Genomic DNA, 27,119 nt, shown 5'->3' with positions numbered 1-27,119 from the left:
AAGTGGCACAGAAGAACTCACACCCCAAAGGACAGAGATGGCTTTTCCCCCCACTTTTTTTTTGGAAAGACAGGGGGAAATATCCCTGACCCACCTTTACCAATTTCAGCTCACTGAGCAATGCTGCCACCTGAAGAAACACAGATTCTTTTCCTCTTAAGCTACCTTGAGCAAGGAAGATATTGAACACCCAGTGACAGGCGTATCCTGAGCCCTGCTGTGAAATCCTTGCCTCAATATAAATTCTGATTTGTCTTCAGTGATTTGATCCAGAACTCCTTGTCCACTGCATGTCTGAAGTGAGAGACTGAAGACCCAGTTTATTATTTATCACATATATTTCATGACTGAGCTGGATGATCCTAAAAAACCTTTCCCAACCTAAACAATTCTATATTTACAACAGCTAAAATACTTGGCTCTGTACTTTTTTTCCTTGAAAAACCAGGAGAGAGCCCTTTCCTTCACATCTGCTTGTGTTTGGTGTCTGTCAGAACTTCCCCTTGTCATGGAGTGAATAACTGGGATCGTTGTGACAGAGGAGAGGCTGCACATCTGCAAACAAAGCCATTCATCACAGCTCCAAGCACAGACAATTCCATCAGCCCTGATGGGAGATCCTGCACTGGCCCAGGACAAAACAGAGTAGCCAAAGAGGGAAAATTCTTGGCTCCCTGTGATTCAGCAATGGTGCCGAAACATCTGGATGGGGGCACACAACAAGCATGGATCTCTAAAGCTGATCTCACAGGATCTCTAAAGCTGATCTCACAGGACCTCTGGGGTGTGTCTGTGCAAAGGGAAGTGCTGAGAGCCCTCTGGTCCATCCCAAAAACCATCGCCATCCAAACCCCAGCCCTGGCTCCTCACTGGGGGAAAGCCCTTTATTGACAAACCTAAGCACCAGTGTTTTATTGGCTTTATTCTGGGGCTTTAGATGAAAATCCAGGCAGGATTATGCTGACCCTCCATTTGTTTGTTTAAACCATAAAAGTGTTTCCTGAGAGCTGGAACCAGGGGTTTAACACAACTAACTGCAAATATGTTTAGCTACTGTGCAGACCCTCTGAAATAAAGCTACATAAAATATAGCTACTTAAAACCTTACATTTTTAATTCCCTTGTTGTACTTGCTGGAGATGTGGGAACAGGCAACCAGAATGCATTTCTGAGTCGCTAATATCTTGACACACGTCTTAAGATATTTAAATATACAAACTAACTGTTTAACTGGGAAAAAATACCCACTACAGCCAATAAAATCAGGGTGCCTGCTTCAGAGCCATTCCTGAAATGGAGAGGGGGATCGCTGGATGCATAGGAATAGGAAATTTCAAAATTGTATTAGGCATTGAAATAAATAAAATACCAGAGGAGAACAGGTTTTCCAGCACGTCAGTGGCTTTGCCACAGATGATGTACAATTTATCACACAATATTTAAATTTATATCATTTAAATTGATAAAATATTGACATAAGAAGCACCAGTAATTTAAATTTTAAGAAGGATAAAATCTCCTGGTTGTGTTGACCACTTGAAGAAGAATCATTAGATCTGTGCAAAAGTAATGGAGTGCAGGAGGTGACTGCATCATCTCCGTGCCCAATTTTTCCTTGAGAAATCCTAAAGGCAGGCACAACAGAATAACTGCTCCATTCCTGACTTTTGGCGCTTCAAATACCATTTTTTACACAAACACCTTTCGTTCCAATAACCATCACGGAGGAGTTCAATGCTGCACTAACAACAAAAAACCCCTCACCAAGAGGCTCCAGCAATTCCAAAAAAAGCACCAACAATCTGCAGCAGCCGAGGCCGAGCTTGCAGCTAAAGAAGAGATTTTAAACAATTACCAAAGCAGGGCAGTGATATCATAAAGGCAATTTCTGCGCTAGCTTGTTTTCTGCAACTCTCCCTGCCTCCGAACAGCTAGAACAGATAATAACTATTAGTAAATCAAACTCCTGCAATATCCAGCTGTGCCTCCCCCATTTACATACAGATAGAATGGGTATATGTTTTTAATATGTATGCCAGGCGTAGTTTTACCACAGCTGAAGTGCACGCTACAAAGGAGGAGGAGAATGGGAATGGAATCAGCATGAGATAATAAAGTGGCCTAGATAAAGTATTAGCCAGCGATTGATCTCAAACAGGGGATGCTGCTTCTCTCTGACCTGATTACTTACTATGCATAGATTCCATTAAATAGAGCTTAGGATGGAAAGCTTTGGGAAAATACCGTAAATACAGGCCCAGCCCCAGCCTGGCTGCTGCCCTGGACTCTGGGTTTAAGCAGGAGTTAAACCTGCCCTGCCTTTAAACCAGAGTCTAAACCTTCCCTGGCTTCAAACAGGAGTTAAACCTTCTCTGGCATTAAACAGGACTTAAACATTCCCTGGCTTCAAACAGGAGTTAAACCTTCCCTGGGTTCAAACAGGAGTTAAACCTTCCCTGGGTTTAAACCAGAGTCTAAACCTTCCCTGGCTTTAAACAGGACTTTAAATCTTCCCTGGGTTTAAACAGGAATTAAAATTTAAATTACTGACATTTCTTATGTTGATATTCTATTTACATTATAATAATTTTAAAAATCAATTTAAAAATAAATCTAAAAAAATTAAAATGTATCAATTTAAATTAATAAAATTAAAAAATATTAAACGTATCAACTTAAACATTGTGTGATAAACTGTATATGATCTGTGGCAAAGCCACTGACATGCTGTAAAACCTGTTCTCCTCTGGTATTTTATTTATTTCAATGCCTAATACAATTTTGAAATTTCCCATTCCCATGCATCCAGCAATCGCCCTCCCCATTCCAGGAATGGCTCTGGACCAGGCACCCTGATTTTACTGGCTGTAATGGGTATTTTTCCCAGATAAACAGTTAGTTTGTGTATTTAAATATCTTAAGACATGTGTCAATATATTAGAGACTCAAAAATGCATTCTGGTTGCCTGTTCCCACATCTCCAACAAGCACAACAAGGGAATTTAAAACAGGAACAGGAGTTTAAATCTTCCCTGGGTTTAAACAAGAGTTTAAACCTTCCCTGGGCTGCCACTGCACAACTCCTGAATAAGCACTGCCCCGAGAGCCAGAAAATCTCTGTGTTTCTGGCAAAAAACACAACAGCAAAGGGGAAAAATCTCTTTATACAGGAGAATTGTTGAGATTTTCATGTTAGAAAGGAGGGGAGAGACAGAGAGGAATGTGCTGTGCAGCCCTTCCTGTAATAATACAGGAATATATTCAATTAAACTGGCTCTCTGCCTTTCTCTTAAGAGGGAACAAACTGGAGATAAAGGGAACTGGAGATAAAGGAGATAAAGGAGCAGCATTTTAGAGCAAGTTCAGGATGACCACTGGTAAATTCTGAGGTTGTTCCTTTCCCTGAATGGACAATTTTTTTCTCATTTCTTGGTGAAATGCCTTATTTCACTGCTGTGGAAGAAGTCAATTGATTTGATTATGCACATCCAGAAAAACCAATGGGTTATCTTGTTTTGGGCATGGCTGTAGGGAAGAAAGGGCAGTGAGTAAATAAATAATAAAATAAATAAATCCTGATCCACCTGCACATGGAAATCTGTGATAATGAAAAACCTGACTTTAAACAGAAATTTCATCCAGCCCTATTTCCTGACAAAATGGACATTTTGGGTTTTATAAAAAAGAGCTTTTTGCATGACAGGCAGTGGGGAAATCCATCCCAGGGCTCTGGTGGAGGTGCCAACCTGGCACTCCAGGTATTGGCACTCAGCTCCTCAAACACACCCAAAATACACTGATTTTCAGCAGAGGAGGGAAAGATTCATCTTCTGCTCCCTTCCTTTTGCTTTCAGCGCTTAATTATCCCAAAGTGGTCACAACACAGTGACTCCCAGCACAGCGGTGTCTGCAGGGGAGGAGGAGATGCTCTGGTTTGCCTGCAGGTGAGGGTGGGTGTGTGACACCTCCCATCATTGCTGGAACACTGCTTTTAATTAAAATAAACCAACCCAAACTGCAGTGAGCAAGGTGAAACCCTGCTCTGGTTTGAATCAGGGAGAAGGTGACCTTGAGGATGCAGGGTTTCACTGCATCCCTCTGAGCACTCCCTCCATCCACCAGAGCCACGTGGCAATCTCAGCAAGGTGGCATTAAAGGATGCAGTGGTGAGGAATTCCAGAATTCACAGGATTTCTGTGCCCAGGCAATGTGGCACTCGGTGCTCTGCTCAAGGTGGGGCTCAGATGGACTCCATGACCTTGGAGGGCTTCTCCAACCTCATTCATTCCCCAATATTTAAAGTTTTGGGTTTTTTCTGGCCCTGTTTTCCAGCAATTATAAATGAATTTCTGCACACACATATTTAGGCACAGATATGCTGTGTGTGTACCTGTGTACACAGACACATAATGCTAATGTATATATTCATATTAATTTTATAAATAAAGTGCTCCTTGAGAAGACTGAGGAAAAGCAAAAATATAAAGTGTTTGATTCTATAAACATATGATATATAAATAAAAATGAAGATACAAACATATTATATAAATAATATTAATTATATAAAACATTATTATTAATTATAATACAATAGAAAATAAACCACACTATATAATATCATATAATTAATATTATAATTAATATAATTAATACTTAATTATAAATACATATTTATCTATAATATGAAATAAAAATAGAAATATATTATATAAACAATACTACTTATATCCTCTATAATATAAAGGAGTGAGCAGCTCCTGTTTTACTACTCGTTGTTGCAAGCTCATTTCTAACTGACTAAAGAGCAGGTGGAATAAAAATGCATTAAATTGTTTAAAAAGTAAGAACGCTCCTTTTTTATTTATTTTTTTTTCCCAGAAGCGCCGGAATTTCCAAACAATTTCACAAAACACCTCCTTTGAAGGGGCCCAGCACACTCCAGGGCATGTAGTTGGAAAGATAAATCTGTGCACTTCCCTGCTACTGCAGGCACTCACCCTTTGGCCTCATTTTTATGGCTCTACACCCTGGAGTGGTGTTATTGCTCACAACCATCCCCACGCACACTTCTGGGGGGCGCTGGGATCTGCAGATGTTTTATTTATAAGTGGCAGGCCTATTGCATCACCAGAATGTGCATTTGCAAGCAGAGAGAGGTTTTCTGAGAGCCCATTCCATTGTTTTAATAGCCGAGGCACCCAGCCATGGCAGAACAGAGCACGAGGTAAATGTGGCTGCAGCTCCAGAACCTGCTCCAAGTTTTCTCAGATGTGACTAACTGCAAGAATTCCCCAGCCATCCAAAGTTCATAAAAAAGACAAAAATCGGCCTTTGGTGGGAGAAAACCCAAAGTGGAGGGGCTCTGATAAATGTTAAGGTTTCATTTCAGTGAGGTATTTAAGCAGGTGCCCAACTCCAAGCGCAGATTTGGTGGAGTCAATATCCCTAAAATGAGATTCACAGTTAAATACCTCCTAACCAGGAAAGAGACTGGTCTGGATGTGAGACACCTGCCCCTGGGCATCTTCACAGATTAGCCTTTAACTAGAGAATTGCTGCAGGAGAAAAATTTGTTTATTCTCACAGAAGCAGTGAGAATATTCTCTTTCTTGGAAGCAAGAAATGAGAGGATGCACCAGTGTCTTGATCCTGTTAAAATCCCTTACAATTATTCCTGTATTCCAATTATCCCTGTGTACTTCATGCACAGATGTATATTCATTTCAAATAAATAAGTATATTGAAATGTGTATTTCATTTCAAATAAATCATGATTGTTTTAGAGAAGCTTTTGAGTTACAGCAAGGAGACTATAAAGGAAAGTAAGGAAACATTTTTAAATTAAAGGTGTTTGACATGACCCAGAGGAGATTGGGAGTCTACATAAATTGCTGTATTTAGCAATAATTAATAATTGAAAAATGACAACTGCACAAAAAGTGGGCTCTGAGTTCAGATTCCAAGCCCTTCCACGGGCATACCTCACCAAATATTCTCATTCTCCTGCAGCCCATCTGGTTTAATTTTACATGACCATCACTGAAAACAGTGGCTCTTGCATTTCATTAAAATACATATTTTAACCCCACTCTCTGTTTGCAATCCTCACTTTTGGGAAGGTTCAGGCTGGCAAATGCTGACAAGGAGTGACCTACATTAAGCTGTAATCCCTGGACATCCAAACTGCAAGAAAATGTGTATCAAGCATCAAAATGGTTTTGATGGAAACTCGATAGTGGCTGTGGAAGTTCTGAATTAACTCCCCAAATCACAAGTGAACGCAACAGCAAAATCCCCACCAACTTCAGAACCACAACTCCACCCCTGCTTTGGGTGCAAATATGGAATTGCTGCACAAGCAGGAAGAGTTCAGAGAGAAATACACTGAGCACACTGAAAAATGCAGGAAAAAAAGAGATAAATTTCTATGTAAATGACCAAAATATATTCACTGACAAATCCAAACTGAGGTTTCACTCACCATTAAATCTTCAGGTGCTGGCCTTTCCTTTGGCTGCTTCTTCATGCTGTGTCATAAAACAAAATGTTTGTATCAAAAGAACTGCTGGTTGATTTGAAATGTTGAAAGATTGACTCGTTTTATTTGAAATGTTGAAAGATTGAATTGTATTTTATCCCTTTTATCACAGAGTGAAAAATTTCAGGGTATTAAATTTATCAGGTGCTGATGGGAGACAGAGCTCCTAACAGTAACCAAAATATTAATTTTGGGTTTTTCCTCCCTCTCAGCCTTCCCTTAAGGGGTGTAGGGCTCCGCACTGTTTGCAACCATGAAAAGTGTGTAAATACAGAGATCCCCCAAAAAACAGGAAATACAGAGAGCTGATTCCCATTTTTCCAATTGTATTTTATCCCTTTTATAACGGAGTGAAGGATTTCAGTGTATGGGACACAGGGTTCCTAACAGTAACCAAAATATTAGTGGGATTTTCCTCCCTCCCAGCCTCCCCTTATGGGATATAGGGCTCCCCCCCATGAAAGGTGGGGATTATGTATTTGCACATTTGATTTGTATTTGATGATGTACTTTTAAATCCACTTGTGTGGATTTCTGTATTTACACACCATTTTTTTCTGGGGATTATGACACAAAGAATTATCCAAACAGGTGGGAAATCCAACTCCACCTCCGAACATGCAATACCCTGGGGTTCCTACCTTCACTTTCCCCCATTTATTTCCATTACCCTGCAGGGTGATAGTTCATTACACAGCATTAACCTGGTTATAGGATCATGTTTCTCATGCAAACAGTCCTGCTTTTCCCTGCAACAGGTGCAATTAGCTCTGGAGGCCGTGCTTAGCTGCGTGAGGGAACACAATAACGTGGCACAGAGGTGACCACCAGGAGCTGCCTGTGGACTAATTGGATTCCATCCAAGCAGCCAGGCTTTATGGAGGGCCTGGCACAAAGTCTGGGATGCTGCTCACTTGACATCTCTCAGGGTTATTCCAAATTGATTGCTTAAATAAGATATAGTTGCTCCTTATTTGGTTTTTTTTTAAGCAGTAATTCCCCCCACTGCAAAGCACAGCTAATAAAGCACTGGGTATAAAACACCAAATGAGCTGTGCTGTAAATTGGAGATATTAAGGACACAATTTACCTTCCCCTACAAATAACAGTGAGCCCCTCAGATATTCAGGTCCCAGGAGCTGTCTGGGGCAGAGCTCTAATCTGACAGCCCAAAGTAGCCCTGTCCCCAGGGAGAGGCAGCCTATTAGCCACCATCACTCCTGCTGCAGCTGACATTGGGGGGTTTCAGCACAGGTTGTCCCTCCCTCTGCCTGGCTGTGGGTTTTTGAGAGCAGCCTGTCATCGCTGCTTTGGGCAGGATGAAAGGAGCTGCAGCTCCACAGCCCGGGTTGTGCTGCAGGATCCTCCAAATACCCTCGGTCTTTGTAAGCTGAAACCACTGAAAACCGAGGCCTCTGTTACACAAACTTTAATTATTTAGTTACTTTAATTAACTGCTCATCAGCCTGCTTTTTGTGGCTGTATTTGTTACAGGCCGTGGCAGGCCTCAGAGATACTTTCTGCTCATTGAGCTGTTCAGAATTCACTTTTTTGGGGTCACTTTTGCTGCAGCGGCCCTGGCGTGTGGCAGAAACCCCCAAAATGAGCAAAACCCAACCTATGAGTGGCTGGGGGCTTGGGGGAGGACAAGGACCCATCCCAGGAGCAGGACAAATCCCTGGGTGAAGACACATCCCCGGATTCCTGCTCCCACCCACACACAGCTCCCACTCTGGTGGCTCCCTCTGACCTCACCCACCCTGCAAGAGGGGATGCTTCTCCCTCCAACACTTCCCATTTTCACAAAATTCAAGCTTATTTCTTCTGCTGTGCATAAATTTCTTCCCTTTTAAAATTATTTTTGGATTTTGAGGGGTGTGGGGCAGTTAGAAAGAGATTTTTCCCTTCTCTTTGCTTCTTTAGGATCTCTTACCTGCCAGATTTGTATCCTCTACTCGCTCAAGAACTGTATTCTTTATTCTACAACCTCCTCTTCTCCCCAATTCTCCTTTAATTTAAAAGGTTTCCAATGAACTATTCCGTTTTAAGGACAGCAAATATACCCAGTGGTGTGTTTTAAACCACAGCTCTCAGTAAAAATTACTTACTGAGAAGCCAATGAATTCATCAAGGCCGCTTGCCTTCTAAACATCAAGGCAATTTTATACTAAATATTTTTTTAAAAAACCCTAAATAATGATATTACATACATGAATTTTGCAGATGAATTACTTACTGTAAAGTAAAAATGACTTGCTGAGAAGCCAATAAATTCATCAAGGCTGCCTGCCTTCCTAAATATTGAGGCAATTTTATACAAAATATTTTTTAAAAACCCCCCGAAATAAGGATATTACACATATGAATTTTGCTGATGAATTTCTTAGACTCTCAGCAGCCGCATTCAGGGCGAGGTTTATTAAAAAAGAGGTAAAAAAAAAAAAAGCCCCAAAAAGGCCCAACCCCTGCAAGTACTTTTACGACCCTTTGTGTAAATAACGTTTACATAATTTAAACAGTTTGCTCAGCTTTGCTGCCCCATCTGCCCAAGGCCCCCGAGCCCCCCGTGCTCGGGAAGGGCTGCAGAGCCAGAAGGTCTCGGGGAGCCGGGAGTTAATGGCACGGATCATTTCCATCCAGGGCATGGCAGTGCGCAGACCCAGCTCACCATTGAGTGATGAAGTGCACAAATGGCTCCGAGAACTCCCCGGCTGGAAGCACCGGCGATTCCTGGGATTGCAGCGAGACAAGGAGCAGTCAGGAGCAGGCAACAGCTTTTTTTTCTTTTTTTTTTTTTTTTAGGTGGAAAGCAAAATAACAGCAAAACAAAACACACACACACTAAAAAAAAAAAAAAAAAACAACCCAAAAAAATCCCCCCAGGAATAATAACCCCAAAAGCCTTCTTTTCACACGGCAGGATTTGAGACAGAAAGGTACAAATTCTTTGGAGGATGTGTTATAAAACACTGAATTTCAACTAATGAGTATTACACAATGGGTAAAAACATGTGGAAAGACACTGAGGGGAGGTGAAAAAAGGACAATGATAGCCACAGGGTAAAAAGGAAGGTAGGGAAAGTGTAAATGAGAAATTAATGATTATTTAAGTAACACACAAATGGTCTTGTAATTAACAAAGAGCTGTGAAATTATTCTTGTGTTGACCTTTGTTTCTTTCACTGCATTCGCTATTTATTTACACTCATGTTTATTTACACTTATTCATTTTCCAGGCTGTCCTCATATGCTGCCTGTTCACGATTTAAAAGGCAAAAAGAATTTTTAAAAGCCAAAAAAACAAAACAAAAAAAAGGACCAGGATTTATCAGGCTAGTGGTAGAAAACAACCAGCCAGTATTTATGGAAATAAAAAAAGGAAGAGAGCAGAAGGGGGAAAAAAAGAAAGATGAGGAACAGGGAACAAACAACATCACCATTTGCAAAGAAGGGCTTTACGAATTTCGGAGTTTTTCCAGGAATGACGGAGAGCTCCACTGTGTTTATAGTGTAACAGCTCAGGATGTAATGAAATTACACTGCAGAGTACTTTAACAGTGTCATCTCATTAGACCTACAGTTGGAACAAGAGAGCCACATAAAACACGCAGCTGCAAATGACTCCATTCTCATCTATTCTCATTTGCTATTAAAAATACCTTTCGGCGTCTTTTTTCCTCCCTGACATCCCTCCACAAAGTACCCTGCAAAGTATGATACATGCACCTATTTAAATTAACAAAGGAATGACTTATTTTAATCTCACTGTGCTTTGGAGTGCTTTGGCCATTTGGATGAGCAATATATCATTACATACAACCTTCCAGCGCTGCAGGCAAGAAACTCGGAGCGTGCAGCATTTGGTGGGAGCCAAACAATTTCTCTAGCACACAACTGTGTCAAATGCATGCATGTATTCATTATGGGGAACGGGGAAATAGCTTTGATGTAGTGGAAAAAAGAAGATGATAAAAGCACCTCTGCAATGTGTGTGCCATTATCAATGGTGGCAGATAGACACGACTGCAGAGCCTCCTGTGTGATTAGTAAATATACATATAATTGCTGTGGCCAATTATCAGAAAAATGAGATCGGTAATTACAAGAGAGAAAATTAACTAGAACTCTTATTAAGGCTTTGTTTCCAATCCGAACAATTGGAAACTGCTGGAAAACACAATTAAATCAAAAGTAGCTGAAGAGTAAAAGGAGAAGCCAAAATTGCTTGACAATTTTCAAAGACTTCTATTAAATGCAAGGAGTGTTTGATAGAACGTGGCCAAATTCTCTTTGAACTCAGGCCGGGTGAGGGAGAGGTTATTGTTCCCAAACTTAAGAAATGACAGCAATCTAGAGAAGGCTTCTGCTGCAGAGTGGAGGGAACACAAGGAAATCAGCAGCACAATTAAACTTTCTCCACTTCAAAGCACTGCCCATGAAAATTATCTGTATTAACAGAGAAAACACAGAGGGAAACGCCAGCCTTGGATTTGCCTCTCCCCATCCTCTCCTCCTGCCCAGCAGAGACTTCCTGGGCTTCTCCCTGAAGCCACTGGGATGGACCCAAAAGGGACAGGTAGGAAATGCTCCAGACAGAAAATTCACTGGGATGGACCCAAAGGGACAGGTAGGAAATGCTCCAGACAGAATCCATGGGATGGACCCAAAAGGGACAGGTAGGAAATGCTCCAGGCACAGAATCCATGGGATGGACCCAAAAGGGATAGGTAGGAAATGTGCTGGGCACAGAATCCAATGAGATGGACCCAGAAGGGACAGGTAGGAAATGTGCTGGGCACAGAATCCATGAACAGACCCAAAAGGGACAGGTAGGAAATGCTCAGGGCACAGAATTCACTGGGATGGACCCAAAAGGGACAGGTAGGAAATGCTCCAGACAGAATCCATGGGATGGACCCAGAAGGGACAGGCAGGAGATGCTCCACACAGAATCCATGGGATGGACCCAGAAGGGACAGGTAGGAAATGCTCCAGACAGAATCCATGGGATGGACCCAGAAGGGACAGGTAGGAAATGCTCCAGACAGAATTCACTGGGATGGACTCAGAAGGGACAGGCAGGAGATGCTCCAGACAGAATCCATGGGACACCACTCCCTGGGGAACTGGCTGTGCCCAGCAAGCCACCCCTGCTGTTTGTTTTAACTAAAATGCCAGTGAGGAGCTTTTTCCAAGCCATGCATCCCTCCCAGGGGCTGCCAGCTCAGCTCAGTCCAAGCTGCAGGATCATCGGGATGGGCATCCAGCACTTCACACTCATTTGGGAGGTGATAATTTCTGCATTCACAAGAGATGACGGGCCCATAATGGAGAGAAAGCTCATTAGGAGAGGGGAGGAGAAGCTGATGAGCTGCTCTGGAGCCACCAGAGTCCCACTCTGGTTATTCCAAACCCTCTGGGCTCATCGAGGCGAGGGGAGAAGTTGTTCCAACATCAGCATAAAAACCTGGACTGTGCAGCTCCTGTCCCGCAGCACAGCCATGGGACAAGGGGCTCTTGCCAAAGAACATTTTACCTGCATGGAAGTAAAGGTTAAATTCTATTTTTTACTCCCATTTTTAGGGCATATTTTTCTGTCTAATTCAGGTATTTGATCTGCTGGCCATGGCCACACCCGGGCAGGTTTACTCTGAGGAGGAGATTTGGTGTGGAAGGGTGGAGATCCACTCTGGATCTCAGGGTGGAAAGGAAAGGAGAAGGAGCATTCCAAGGATTTTAGTGGACACAGATTTATCAGATGTTTGCCTGAAAAATGCAAAGCTTTTTGGGAGGCTCAAGGAAACCAAGGTTGAATCTTGAGGATACCTTCTATTAGAGCAGGCTGCTCAAGCCCAGGATGTGCAGATAAAGCTTATTTTGTATCCTGAGGTTTCCCAGATGGGAAATTAGAGGGGAAAGAGATGGGAATAAAGGGAAATAAAGCAAAGCTACACACCTGTACTCAGCCTGAGTGATGGGATATGGTCACAGTGACCTGCCTGATTTCCCCACCTACACAATGAATTCACACTACAGAGGGAAAGACAGCAGAAATCCAAGATTTTAAAGGAGTGAGGAACAGATATTTTCAATTTTGACTGGGAAAAGCTTCTTTCCTTTTCATGAGCTGCCACAGCTTCTGACCAGTGCCATAAAGACCTTGATAATGGGGATAATGCCAAAATGGCAGCGAGGACACATGGAACATTATTCCCAGGACTGGCTGCTTCCCTAAGATCCAAGCAACATTTCCATGACTGGGATGTGCTGCAGGAGAAGATCCAAGGAATAATTCCACAGCTGGGATCTGTTGCAAAAGATCCAAGGAACAATTCCACAGCTGGGATGTGCTGCAGGAGAAGACAAGAGCAGCCTCTGATTTCTCCAAACCAGCTGTGCACACCGAGCGAGGGAAGGGCAAGAGGAAAAAAGTTTGAGTGATGCCTTTGCCTTGTGAATAATGAACAGTTCAAGGAGGTCAACCCATTACAACTGCAACCGTTTAATTATTAATTATGCACAATCTATGAGCAAAAGGACAAGTTCAGAATGTTTAATGGGTGGTAACTCCGACTGGACCCTCTCTTGGCATTTTGTTATTAGCACTTGTCAGCAAGGTGCTCAGGCAGAAAGACAAAAGCAAAGCGGCAGAAAATCCGAGCTGGAGGAGGAGGGAGGGTTTAAACTTCAAACGCTGCTCCTAATATTTAATTTATAGAGTGCCAGGGCTCTGGTATAAACCTTATTGACTTCCCTGGAGTCAGGGGAAGCCACATTATCTAAATGAAGACCTGAGAATGAGAGCACTGAACAATCCCTCCCGAATCCCTCTCTTCTGAAGGCAGCAATAACAACATCAGGACCTGGATCTTCCTTTTTTCCCTCACAGATCTGAACAAAGGAAGAAAGAACCACCTAAGAGCACGTCCAGAAGCCAATCCTTTGGAACCTTTGCAATATGAGCTTGAATTACAGATCCCAGCATTATCCTCACTTACTCCTCCAACTGATTATTTGGAACTTCTCCTGCTCTGTTCGCTCTCCCTAAGCAGAGCAGTGGCACAGATGCTACTGAGGTCAGGAAATAAATAATGCCCATCAAATCCACAAATAAACATGGATAAGGCACCTTCCTCCTTTTCCTGTCCAGCTTGCAGGTTTGCATGGATAACTTCAAGAAGAAAATTCAACAGATACAGTTTGGAGCTGCTTATTTTGTTTTGGAAACACTCTCATGTCAATGAAATTTGGGAGTAATTTCTGACTGGCAACAAACACCAAAAACCCTCAGGCTTTCCACACCTTCAGGGGTGTTACCCACCACACAATTCCTGGATAGTGAAATATTTCTAAGAACATATTTAAATGGCTGAGATTTATCACAACCCTCTGCAGCAGAAATGCCACCACCTCTCTCAGTGGAAAACCAGGATTCACAGCTTTCCCTCAGCATCCAAGGGCCATTTCCACCACTGGGATCTGCTGCAGGAGAAGACAAGAGCAGCCTCTGACTTCTCCAAACCAGCTGTGCACAGCGAGCCAGGGAACAGGAGAAAAGCTGGAGCGATGCCATCAGGGTGGTGATGGAAAACTTGGGATAAACCCACATTCCTCATCCCTTGGGGCCAGCCCCACGGATGGAACCACGGACAACTCCACCAGCACGTCCTGCTGCAGCAGGGGCTGCCCAAATCCAAGCAGGTTTCGCTCCTGCTGCTCTGGGAAGGGTTAAATGCTCCTGCTCAATCCTTGCCCTCAGCTCTGTCTGTGCAGAAGGAGCTGCCATGGTGCTGTGGCTGCAGGGCCACAGGAGGGAAGTTAGCAGAGCCCAGCACAGCAAACCCAGCTCCTCTGCCGGGGCTCCCTGCCTGCACTGCGCAGCTCCTCTGGGCTCCTGGCTCCTCCTTGCATGCTGAAATGGCAGCACTGCAGGAATAATGCCTGCCCTCTGCAAAGCCGTCCTGCCCTGTCACCTCAGCCCCCAAAATCTCTAGCATTAAAGAATTTTTAGGCTTCTCTCCTACTAAAGCTTTCAAAAAATGTATTTACTTTTCTATAGCAGCTGCATTTTGTTTTGTGGCCAAATAGTGATTTTTAATTTTTTTTTTTTCTGGAAAAGTAAGTTTTAGATGCACCAGAAATACTGCCAGGTGCAATTACAGGTAATAAATGCACTGTGGCTCCAAGAAAATTCTGATTTGGAGGGAACCATAAGGATCACCAAGCTCAGCTCTTAAGTGAATGATATTTAGCTACAACAAGAGCAGTGAATGACAATATTGTACAAACCCAGATTTACTCCTACAAGCACAACTTTCTTCCACAAAAAAATTATATATCTATACATACATAAATAAAATCCATTTCCCAATTTAGATTTACTCCCTCCAGACCAACTTTCTTCCACAACATTCCTAAAAACCCCACTCTCCATATTAAAAAAAAAGAAATCAAAGCCCGGCTTTCGATTTACACTTACAACTTTCTTCCACAAAAAAAATTATGTATATCTATACATACATAAATAAAATACATTCCTCAATTTAGATTTACTCCTTCCAGACCAACTTTCTTCCACAATAACCCTAAAAAAACCCCACTCTCTATATAAAAAAACCAAAATCAAAGCCCGACTTTTGATTTACACTTACAACTTTCTTCCACAGCATTCCTAAAACAATATCTCTATATAAAACAACAACAAAAAAAAATCCATTTCTGCCTTTCCAGCCAATCTACTTCAAAAGGCCCGAGCAGCCCTAATGCAGGGGATTTCTGACAAGTAACAAGTTGGCAGCAGCAGCGGCGGCTGGAGGTGGCTCCGAGGCCCGGACTTGAAAGAATTCCTGGATGGTTCCACCCCGGGCAGGAAGGTGAAGGATGATTACATCTCCGCACCTCCTGCTCCTCTCTCAGTAGCAGGCGCCCAAAGTGACAAATGATCCGCGGGGGCGCCTCGGTGTGAAGCTGTGTGCGCACAGGAAACTCGTTTATCCGCAGAGCTGGAGCTGGGCAGAGGCCAGGCTCAAAGGCCAGTGTTTCATCCCCAAAACACAGCCTAGCTCAAAACCTCAGCCCTCCCGAGCTCCTCTTCCTCCCTCAACACCTCAACCCTCCCGAGCTCCTCTTCCTCCCTCAACGCCTCAACCCTCCCGAGCTCCTCTTCCTCCCTCAAAACCTCAGCCATCCAGAGCTCCTCTTCCTCCCTCAAAACCTCAACCCTCCCAAGCTCCTCTTGCTCCCTCAACGCCTCAACCCTCCCGAGCTCCTCTTCCTCCCTCAATGCCTCAACCCTCCCAAGCTCCTCTTGCTCCCTCAAAACCTCAGCCCTCCCGAGCTCCTCTTCCTCCCTCAAATCCTCAGCCCTCCCAAGCTCCTCTTCCTCCCTCAAATCCTCAGCCCTCCCGAGCTCCTCTTCCTCCCTCAAATCCTCAGCCCTCCCGAGCTCCTCTTCCTCCCTCAAAACCTCAGCCCGCCCGAGCTCCTCTTCCTCCCTCAAATCCTCAGCCCTCCTGAGGACCAGCTCCTCTTCCTCCCTCAAAACCTCAACCCTCCTGAGGATGAGCTCCTCTCCCTCCCTCAACACCTCAACTCTCCTGAGCTCCTCTTCCTCCCTCAACACCTCAACCCTCCCGAGCTCCTCTTCCTCCCTCAACGCCTCAACCCTCCCGAGCTCCTCTTCCTCCCTCAAAACCTCAGCCATCCAGAGCTCCTCTTCCTCCCTCAAAACCTCAGCCCTCCCGAGCTCCTCTTCCTCCCTCAAATCCTCAGCCCTCCCAAGCTCCTCTTGCTCCCTCAAAACCTCAGCCCTCCCGAGCTCCTCTTCCTCCCTCAAATCCTCAGCCCTCCCAAGCTCCTCTTCCTCCCTCAACACCTCAGCCCTCCCGAGCTCCTCTTCCTCCCTCAACACCTCAGCCCTCCTGAGGATCAGCTCCTCTTCCTCCCTTAACACCTCAACCCTCCCAAGCTCCTCTTCCTCCCTCAAAACCTCAGCCCTCCTGAGGACCAGCTCCTCTTCCAGCCAGCTGCTCCCCCAATTCCTGGGAACAGCAGAATTCCCCTCTTGGGAACGTGGAATGCTCCTGGTCAAATAACCCACTGGATATTGGGGTGGTTGGGTTGTAGCTACTGGGGGATATTTTTCAGAGCCCAGAAAAAGGGAGGAAAAAAGTGATTGGGAGCAGGAATAATCCAGAGTGTAGGACATGGCACTTAGCACTTTCTCCCCTTGCCATGATGGCTTAGATTTTTAGTTTATATATATATTTTTTTAAGAATTTTAGCTTTTTATATTTAAAAATTTTAGGATTTTAGCTTTTATATTTTCATGTATTTATAATCCTGGAATTCTTTAGTATGTAACTCTAAACTCCATGTACAGTGTGAGCTGCTGCTGTCCTGTTTTGGGCAGACACAACAATTCCTCTCCAGGCCTGGCAATCAAGGACATCTCACTGCCTCAGACCCCAGAGATGGAAACAAAAGTGAGTTGGGGGGAGCAAACTTGGGGTAAATTCCTTCATTACCCAAAGCTGTAATTGGGAGATTAGCCCCAATATGCAAATGGACCACACTTATAAAAGTATGAAAACCTGTGGTCCATTGTTGGGTGCAGGAATGTCCTAAATGTACCCGAAGGCCCTTCAATAACCATCACTGATTTTTACTCCCTTCCTTTTGCCTGGCCTCTGTTTTTAGGTAGTCCCAAAAATGCATCAGCCAGGCTCTGTGCCTCTGCAGGGCCTGCACAAACAGGTTAATCCTTCCCTCCACCACAAGTGTAATTGCTTTTTCTCTCCAACAAGCCAAGAATTCCTCCCTCTCCTGTCGCCCATCAGGCAGCAGAGCACGGCAGGTTTGGGCAGCCAGAGCCACACCGAGGGGACCTGGCAAAAAACTCAACCCATTTGTTGTTCCCTCTCCTCCCCTGCACCCTCCCGACGCATTTTTATTGCTTTTTCATAAAACACCGCTGCAAATAATCAAGCATGACCATTGACATCCACAAGATTGAGTTTTAGGAACCATTAAATGAGCTTGTTCTCCTGGGAAGGTTCTTGCTCAGGTTGGTCTAAAGGTAATTATTCAGCAATTCCTACCTGTGGTTTTACCTTGTTCCTGTAGAAGTCTCTGAATCTCAGACACTGGTAAGGTCACACTTTCTGTCTCCATAAAACTATTCCTTAAACCAGCTTATCCACAAAACAAATTATTGTAGCTTTGGGTAAACACACACACGCGTGTAACCTATGGAAATCTCCAAAACACCAGGAATTTCCAGGTTTCCTACATTTAAATCAATACCTGAGAATCTAAAGAAAAATTCCCAAAAAGAAATTAAATCTTGCTTAATTCTGAGCCTTGTGGAGTTTTTTACTGCATTTACAGCAAGAGCAAATGCAGCGTGGATTCATTAAGGTGAAGGAATTCAGGAACCCTCCTCATGTTATTTGATCAAGCTGAACATCCTGGGAATTTTTAAGGCTATTCCAATAAGTAAGGGGTATATGTAACCCCATTAAAAAAAAGATAATCGGAACAACTATACAGAAAACATGGATTAAGTGCAAGTTCTTTTTTTTCCACAGGAAAATCTGAAAACATATTGACACTGAAATGCTTCACAGCTCAGCGTTAACACCCCACCAGCTCTTAAATGTTTCTGGAGTAAGGATTTAAAAAGAGACAAAAAAAAAAAAAAAGGGAAAAAAAAAAGAGGTCTTTGATTTGTGGAGTTTGGAAAGTCCTTGAGCTAGATTAAACTGCAGTCTTGTGAGACCAAGTATCTCTGTGGGGGCACTTCACACAAATGCTCAAGAAACTCATGGAAATCTTCTCTCTGCTTACTCATGAAGCTATCAGGCTAAGGATTCATGAGGACAACTAATTAATTTTTCTCCTCATTTCTGCCTGGCTTGTTCAACCAGGCAGGTTTTGCAATGCTGCCTCCTGTATGTACAAACCAGGATTTGCTCTTGGAAGTCTCCCCTCCCCGAGCTTCTGATGGAATTGGAATAACAAAATCACTTAAAACTGCCAAAATCCAGTTCTTATCCTCCCTCATCCAATACAATTAAAAACAAATAAAGCAAAAGCAACACTTAAATCACAATTACAGTGAGACAAACCACGGCACCTTTGAAAGCAAAATTAATTTCTCTCAGGTGAGGAAGAAGAAAAGGTTGGAGAGCAGAGCTGATGTTTAACTACAGAGCTGGAGCCCAAAGTGCTCCAGGGGCTGGCAGGAATTGCCTTCCTAGAAGGGACTACAGCTACATAAAGGTTAAACAAAACAGCCCTGCAGAGCTTAAGGAATATTTAAAGCACCCTACAGGATGTTTTCCAGCTTTCTGCTGGTCCAACTTTCTCTACATGCAGAGCAGACCCTCTAAAGCCTTGGGATCCAAAGGATGGGAAGCTGAAATGCTGAAAACCACAAAGCTCCTGGGTTTGGGCTTTTGGGATCTTTGTACCCAATCTGCAACCAGAATCATGGAATTGTCAAAGTTGGAAAAGACCTTCAGGGTTACTGAGTCCAGCTGCCAACCCAGCACCCCCATGCTCAGCACTGAACCTTGTCCTCAGGTGTCACATCCACACTTTTTTGAACATTTCCAGGGATGGTGACTCCACCACTGCCCTGGGCAGCCTGCTCCAATGCTTCACAACCTTTTCCACAAAGAAAATTTTCCCGATATCCAAACAAAACCTCCTGTGGCCCAGCCTGAGGCCGTTCCCTCTCCTCCTGTCCCTGTCCCCTCCTGTCAGGGACTTGTGCAGAGCCACAAGGGCTCCCCCGAGCCTCCTTCTCTCCAGGCTCCCTCAGCTGCTCCTGGGCCTCTGGGGTTTGCATTTCTAATTCCCAGTGCTGCTCTTTTTGTGTATCTGGAACAGATTCCGACAACAAAAACTTTCAGGAATGGTTTGAAACTGCAGCTATTCCTCTGGAAGCAAAATCCCCTTCCACGGCAGGATTTTTGGCTGTGCCACCATGAACAACAGGGCCACATCCAGGACACCTTCCCAGGCAGGCTCCTGCTTCCAGCCCCTCTCCATCCCTCATGTGGAGGCTCTGGAAAGGCTCACAGAGCCAGCAAGGAGTGTCCTTCCCAAAGGGAATCATCCATGTCACATTTCCTGCAGCTGGAGACAAACTCAGCCCAGTGCTGGGATATCCAGCATCCCAAACACCAGCAGCCTGCCTTTACTGCTGGCTGTGGCAGGAGGAACTCCAAGAACAGCCAGTCCATCCCACCTCTGGGCCAGGAGCAGGGATCCTGTCATGGTGGGAGATGCTGCTCCAATTAGGATTGGTGCTCAAACGAGCGTGGCTCATTTGGAGCTGGATCAGAGCTCACTCTGAGGCACCACATGGTAAAAAATAAAGGTTCTGGCAGGCACATTGATCCCATCCACACAATGCTCCTCACTAATTCTGCCATTAAAAAATAATCCCAGCCCCGATGCCATTAGCAGCCCCAGAAGATCATTTCTCAACACAAGCCATCAGGCACGGTTTGCTGTGATTTCAGAGGAGCCACCGTGCCTGGCTGGTTTGCTTCAATTCTCCTGCTTCTCAAATGGCTTATTCATCCTCTCTGTGAGTCAACTGAAGTCCTAGAAAACCAACAAATACACTTCTCAAACTGCCAAAGCGACCCACTGTGTTTCACGTATTTCACTAAGAGTTTAAAACCAGCTCCAAAAATCCCACTACTGCAAAAACCTAAAAATCCCCAAGGAATTTTTATTCCACAGTGTCCACTATCCCAGGGTGCCCCAAGCTCCATCCAACCTGGCCTTGGACACTTCCAGGGATGGGGCAGCCACAGCTGCTCTGGGCAGCTGAACTAATTAATCCTATGAATTAATATTAACTTGGATTCCTGCTGAGTTTTGGTGGAAGTTCTACTAAATCCCACCACTACCAATACAATAACCCAGAAATAAAACCAGAAAGAATCAAGGTCTCCATTTCATCACTGTAAAACATCTCTAGGTTCTCCTGGATCAGGCTCTGAAGTTTTAGCTGGCTCCAGGGGAAAGAGTGAGGGAATTTTAAGACCTCCTTGGAGCCAAGGGGAAAATCTGACCCAGAATAACCAGTCTTACAAAATCAGGATTTCTAATTCTGAAAATTCCCATTCTGACATCAAGTCTGTTCAAACCATAGCGAGTGGAGCTTAAAGAACTTTCAGCTGAGCTGTTCTCTGTCACCAGGAGCATTAATGCTGAATGATGACTTCACTTGCTGTGGAACATACAAATAATCTAAAAAATGCCAAAATACTGGTGAAGGTACTCAGATGTTCACAGCCTGCCCAAAGTTCCCTGGCTGAAGTTTTTGTGAGAAGACTGGAGCAGTTGTGATCCTGAGGAGATGTGAAAGCTGCCAGAAGGTCACAGAATCCTTCAGGTTGGAAAAGATCTCTAAGATCATCAAATCCAATAATCCCCCCCAACCTGAGCTCCTCAGGGCTGTGCTTTAGAACAGTGAGCTCAGGTTCAGGCAGCAGCACCCATTTAAAAGGGATTTGTGCAGCAGCAGAGCACATGATTGCCTTAAGCTGAGCTCCTTGAGGATGCAGAGGGCCTTTTGCTGGTGGCAATGGCACCTCTGGTGCTCTGCAATATCCACCCCTCAACCAAAGGTGTGTGTAAGAGGAATAATGATGGATGGAAGAGGTTAAAGAAACAGAATTCCCTAAAAAGCACCCAAAGAACCAGATCTCCACCAAGAGCCAGGGCAAGGACAGACTGGGAAAACTTCTCTTGACACAGAGGATCGTTGCTCATTTTAATGTAACTGCACCAAATGGCACTTCAGGAAGGAATTCAGCTCAGCCACCAAGTCATTCCCACCAGAAGGACAGAAGCACTCACTGAGGTGAGCCCAGGCAGGTGGAGACAACAGGAAGGAGGACTTGGCTCACCCCAAGCCCAACAGAAGTTACAGGGACAGGCTGGAAGCAGCTGGATGGATTCTCACAGGTTTTGGACACATCAGCACCCAGAACTCCCCCTGAGGAGCTGGACATGACCTCCTGCTAGAGGCTGAGGCAGCTCTTCAGAGAGTGGTGTCTCCTGTTCTCCTGGTGGAACTCCCTAACCAGCAGCACCACCTTACCAACTTTAAAGATGAAGCCAACTCCTGTTTTCTGACAGCACACCATTTGCAGCCTTTTATAAAGGACCCAAGGGGTGATACAGTTATTAAAGAGATTTCAGTCTCTTGGCTTTGAGCTGCTTTTCTCAGGGAGGAAACAATCCCACTTTTTCAAGGATTCTGGAATATTTTTCAGGGGTTTAGAGGACAGAGGTCTGCCCTCAGCTATCTCCCCATGGTTCAGAGTTGGGCTCCAGCTCCAGCTCAGCTGGGGAGGGATGTGGGAGATGCAAGGAGTGTTCCACTCCAGAAATGTGATGTTTTGCCACTGAAATCCAGTCTCCTGCTCACACCTGCATCTCCTGCATCCCAGTATTTTACTGTGGCCTTCTGGTTGAATAAAAATGTTTGGATGGCATTCAGGTGCTTTCCTGCTTACGCCTCATTTTCCCTGCTTGATAAAATGCCCTTTTTGCCCATCAAAACCTCCTTTAACACGTCCCCACTGAAGATTTGGTTGTCCCTGTCCCAGCTCACCAGAGGAACAGCTCCCAGCGCTGGGCTGAGGCTCCAGGACCCCGGCAGCTCCGAGCCCTGCCTCGTGAGACACCCAAATCTTGGATAAACTCAATATTTAGAGCAGAAAACCAGCAGAGAGCGGGACCAGGCCAGTTCATGTGTGAGAGCTCCGAGCTGCAACTTGTGCTGGGGAGGATGTTGGGCATTGTGCTTCATTAGGAAACAAAATATAAGCTTTCCACTCCATTAGGAATGACTTTAGGAGTGAAAGCACATAAGACGACGACTCACCTCATCAACAATGCACTGCAATAACTGGAGAGGCTGCAATGGCAAGGAGAGAGGGAGGAAAAAAGTATTAGACTATATGCAATATCTTTACAGTGGAGTGGAAAGAAAAAATCATTAATGCAATAAAATATAGCAAGATTAATCAACGGCAGCAAACTCTTATCAAAACATTGATGCTCAGGATGTTCTATTATTTCTAATGGTACCTAATCTAATACAGGCAGTTAAAGGTTTGCATTTTCTTCAAAATGCAATTTGCTAAGTTTAAAACAAGGCATTCAAGCATGCAGAGGGAGCAGCCATCAGGAAAAAGAAAAGTGAATTTTTTTCTGAACTCATAAAGCTTACCATTAAAGATCCCTGGTTTTTCTGAATCTGAAAAAAGACAATATGTAATTAGCATGTCATAATCAAAATGACTCACTTGGACACATTATGATCACTGAGAGAAAATTATTGCATCGCTGGTGGCAATTTGTGGGCATGTGTTAACACAATTTACATAATGAAAATACACAAATGTTAATAGCTCGCTTCTCATTTATAGGCGAAAGTCAGCAGAATGTTAATTTCACACAACACTTTTTAGTACCCTCCAGGTTGTATTAGAATAGGAAGAAAAACCATAATCCATTTCAAAAGGCTGTTTACGATTCAGATATAAATAATGTTTTATATTGCTAGATTGTGAACACTGGGCTTAATGTTGCAATCATTGCTAATGTTATGAAGCTCACTCTTTTTAAATTAAAAACCGATTTATTTAAAATTGAAATTAAATCATAGTCAGAAATTAGAATTTTGGATTACTGCCAGGCTCTGCTCACAATCCCTTTTTTGTGAAGAAAACTTTAATTATGTGGTTGAAGTATCTACTGCTGCTCAGGAAAGCCTCTAACACTCCACTTTTCCCCAAGTTTTTTATCCAGTTTTCCCTGGACTCTGAGCAGAGCACCACCATCTACGAGATGGGGAAGTTTGGTGAACTTTGTGTTGTTTTAAGTTGAAAAGGAAGATTTATCTCCAAGCCCTTCTGAATTTCTGGACAACCTGGGGGAGAGTTTGCAGTAACAGACCCTGCCACTGCTGCAAGAGCTGCAAAATCTCCCGACCCACATTCCCCTCGATGGAAAAGAAGAAACAAAGGCAGGATCCCCACACAAAGAACGAAACAAAAAGCACAGAGCAGGCACTTTGTGTAAAACGCTGAATTTTGGGGTGCTGCTCTCCCAACACTTCCCAACACACCCCATTTCTCATGGAGGGGGTAATCAATCACCTGTTTTTCCCCAACACACACAAAGTTGTTGGCAACCCAACGCAATCCTGATGCAAACAGGATCCTCAGTGAAAATGTTCTTTTCTAACCCCGTTCCTTTGCCTTGCCCCTTCCACACCATCCTCCCCCTCCCTGCTGCCAGGATGATGATTGTTTGGGCTCCCAGCAGCTTTGGGAGCTCTTTCCCCTTTCAGGATCCCCCAGGAACACTTTTCCAGCAGTAAATGGGATAGAGAGGAGGATGAAGACCAGCACCAAGGAAATAGCTGCTGTTACACACCTCAAGTCTCTTATTACTGTATCAGCAGCACACAAACAAAGTTCCTGAGTATAATTCTGTTTTTTCCAAGGAGAAAATGCAATAATAAATAGGCAGAAGCAGCCCATTATATTTTTCAATCATCAATCTCCATCTATTACAATTCAACAGAATAAATCTGCTGGTTTTGCTAATAAGCGAAATATTCCGTGGCTATAAAACCCTTTTTTTTTTTCCCCCTACTTCACTTCCAGATGTTAAATGACAAAATAGACTGAGCTTATTCAATAGGGATGATTTGGAGCTTCTTTACATTAGAGCACAGGAACAGGTTTTAGCCAAACAGATCATCAGTCACATTTCCTTCCTGGAAAAATAGCTCTTGTCACAGAAAGGAATCGAGGTGGGGTCACACGGAGCGGCCCCAACGCGGGGATGATTACATCCAATTTCAGAGCAAGATTTAAAATATCATTTCTAATAAAAGCACTCGGCCCTCCTAATGAAAAATCAAGCAACACAAATCCAAGTGTTAGGGAATTCTCCCCGTGACACCGGCGGAGCCCGGCCCAGCCGCGGCCCCGCTCCCACACACGTCGTTACCAGCCTTTATTACACAATTCTGATGGCAACAAATTATTTGGAGATCATCTTCATAAATTTTGCATTGAGGTGGCTGGGCCACTACCTGGAATTGATTCAAAACGCTTAAGACACTCAATTACTTTTTAACACTGTTACCCGCTGTAACGACATCGCCGCCGCTTCCCTCGCATCTGATGATGCAACATCATTGTAATTGATTCATTTTCTCAATTAAATAAAGCTCCTGTGCTCTCCTCTCTGCAATGCCACCGAGACTCCCCGGCTAGATGGATTACCTCTTCTCCCTGCCTTGGATAAATGGCTGGTGAGGCCACGCTCTGCTCCTCCCTTCCCTCCGCAGAGCTGCAGCCGTATTTTTCAACTCGGGAGCGGGGCTGAACTTTGCTGTGTTTATATTAGGCAGATTTTTCACTGCTCAAACCACGGTGTTTACCTTTTTCCCAGCTCCCATCACAGGGCAGCTTCAAGCACTGCTCAAACCACGTTGTTTACCTTTTTCCCAGCTCCCATTACGGGGCAGCTTCAGCCACCATAAACCAAAGCCGAGCGCCGACAACTTTACGGCCGGGGCTTCTCCTCTTGCCCACAGTTCAGGGAAAAGGGGAGCAGCAGCTTTCCTGAGCACTAACAGCTGCTTTGAAAGGGCTCAGAAAATGTCCCATTTTTGTTTTCTTGCCTAAGTGCCAGGATTTTGTGCACTACTGGGAGATGAGGGGTTTTGAAGGCAGGTTCACCTTGAGGGATCCCAGTGCAGCGGCTGCAGCTCAAAAGCTGGAAAATTTGGGGTTCCTAACCCTTATGATGCCTTAAAAACCTGGGGATTGAGGAGATTGTTGTGTTTGCATGTTCTCCATGAAGAATTTTAAATAGTGAAATGGTAGCAGTAATGCAAAAAACCCAGAGTGAAAGCAAGGCAGAAAAAAAAGCGGGACATGTTTTGAGAGCATCAAGGAACGATTTGGTGTCCTTGTGAGAACATCCAGTGTCCAACTCAGGGATCACCCAGCTCCAGAAGGTCACGGAGCTGCTGCAGCAATTCCAGAGGAGGACATGGAGGTGCTCCAAGGGTGGAGCTCCACTGGAGCCAGGCTGGGAGAGCTGGGAATGTTCCCCTGGAGAAGGGAAGGATCCAGGAATCCTCAGAGCCCTTGCAGGGCCTGAAGGGGCTCCAGGAGAGCTGGAGAGGGACTGGGGACAAGGGATGGGGGGACAGGACACAGGGCATGGCTCCCACTGCCAGAGGGCAGGGAAGAATGGGATAGTGGGAATTGGGAATTTCTGGCTGGGCTGGAATTCCCAGAGCAGCTGTGGCTGCCCCTGCAGCCCTGGAATGCTCCAGGTGAGGTTGGACAGGGCTGGAGCACCCAGGGATGGTGGAAGGTGTCCCTGCCATGGCAGGGGAGGAACCAGCTGAACTTTAAGACCTTTTCCCAACTAAAGCATTCCAAAATTTCATGATCATTCCCCCTCAGAAAAGTCACTTTCAGGCTCTCAGCACCAAGACTCCCCCTCAGCATCTCTGAGCCCTGCCCTGCTCATCACCAGCACCTCCTGCCCAGAAGCTTCTCCAACCTTTCCAAAAGCCACTGAAACAGTCTGAACTTGCAGAAATAGCTTCACTATTTGGTATTTTTGAACCTGCCTTGTATTTTCAGTGGATTTACCTACTGCATGTGACAGTTCATGATTTGCAGAAACAGGGAAATGATCAATAAATCTGTCCCATTACCAGAGTACTCCTCAGGCCACGGAACACCAGTGGAACCCGGATAATCCACTCCAGAAAGCACAATCTCCAAAAAGCACTTCTTTTTCCCCCCCAAGGTTGGTTAAAAATGCCAAAGTTTGTCTCCTGCTTCATCTCCTATTTAATGAATGCCTCTGGTTAAGAAAGGCAACTTCTGACAGACCATCAGGTTATTTTTCTGTCTCCATGGAGATCCTGGGCCGGGAGGTGGCTGAGAAGACCTCTCCCATCCCTCTCCCATTGCAGGCACCAGCACAATCAAGGAAACTCAAATGAATCCACCCCGGGTACCTTGGAGGAGGCGCCAGCTACAGCTTTAATTTTCGCTTTTACTCCCTGGAATTAGGAGTTGCCCTGGAGCTCTTGTTTGAGAGATTTGCAGGTGACCCAGGGTTAGATCTTCCCATAGCAGTTAGCAAATTTTCTCTTTACATATATACTGCTTTTCAAGCTCCTTCTAGTGGCTTTTTTAATAGAAAAACCCATCTACCAACAAATCATACAGTTATGATTTTTAAGGGAGGCTTCACGCGACAACATTTATTTTCCTGTGGATTTTAAAGGCAGACAGAAGTTATTTTTCAACTGCACAAATGAGCAAAGGAGCAAAAAGTAACATTGTGTCCTACTGACAAAAGCTTTATCTCTGCCCTGATATAAAAGGTAAAGGAATATCTAAATATTCTGGTTTCCACAGGGGCTTCACCACCATTCCACAATTCCTGTGGAATTAAGGGATGATCTCCAGATATATTTTACAATTTCTTGCAAAAT

General features: G+C 44.3%; 1 protein-coding gene across 1 annotated transcript in view; it reads right to left on the bottom strand.

The window, feature by feature from the left end:
- Positions 1 to 27,119, bottom strand: part of MAP2K5 (mitogen-activated protein kinase kinase 5) — a 119,355-nt gene that overhangs the window by 10,541 nt on the left and 81,695 nt on the right. Inside the window, exons 18-21 of the mRNA XM_063170009.1 lie at positions 22,803 to 22,829; positions 22,455 to 22,487; positions 9,207 to 9,268; positions 6,482 to 6,527 (exon numbers count right to left, since the gene is read on the bottom strand). Of these exons, the coding sequence (XP_063026079.1) occupies positions 6,482 to 6,527; positions 9,207 to 9,268; positions 22,455 to 22,487; positions 22,803 to 22,829 (168 nt within the window). The remainder of the gene's footprint in view (positions 1 to 6,481; positions 6,528 to 9,206; positions 9,269 to 22,454; positions 22,488 to 22,802; positions 22,830 to 27,119) is intronic.

Source organism: Melospiza melodia, chromosome 15 (genome assembly GCF_035770615.1).
Source record: "Melospiza melodia melodia isolate bMelMel2 chromosome 15, bMelMel2.pri, whole genome shotgun sequence".
In the NCBI taxonomy this organism is placed as follows: Eukaryota; Metazoa; Chordata; class Aves; order Passeriformes; family Passerellidae; genus Melospiza; species Melospiza melodia.
The sequence above is the reverse complement of the archived record's forward strand: the minus strand, read 5'-3'. Positions and strand labels throughout refer to the sequence as shown.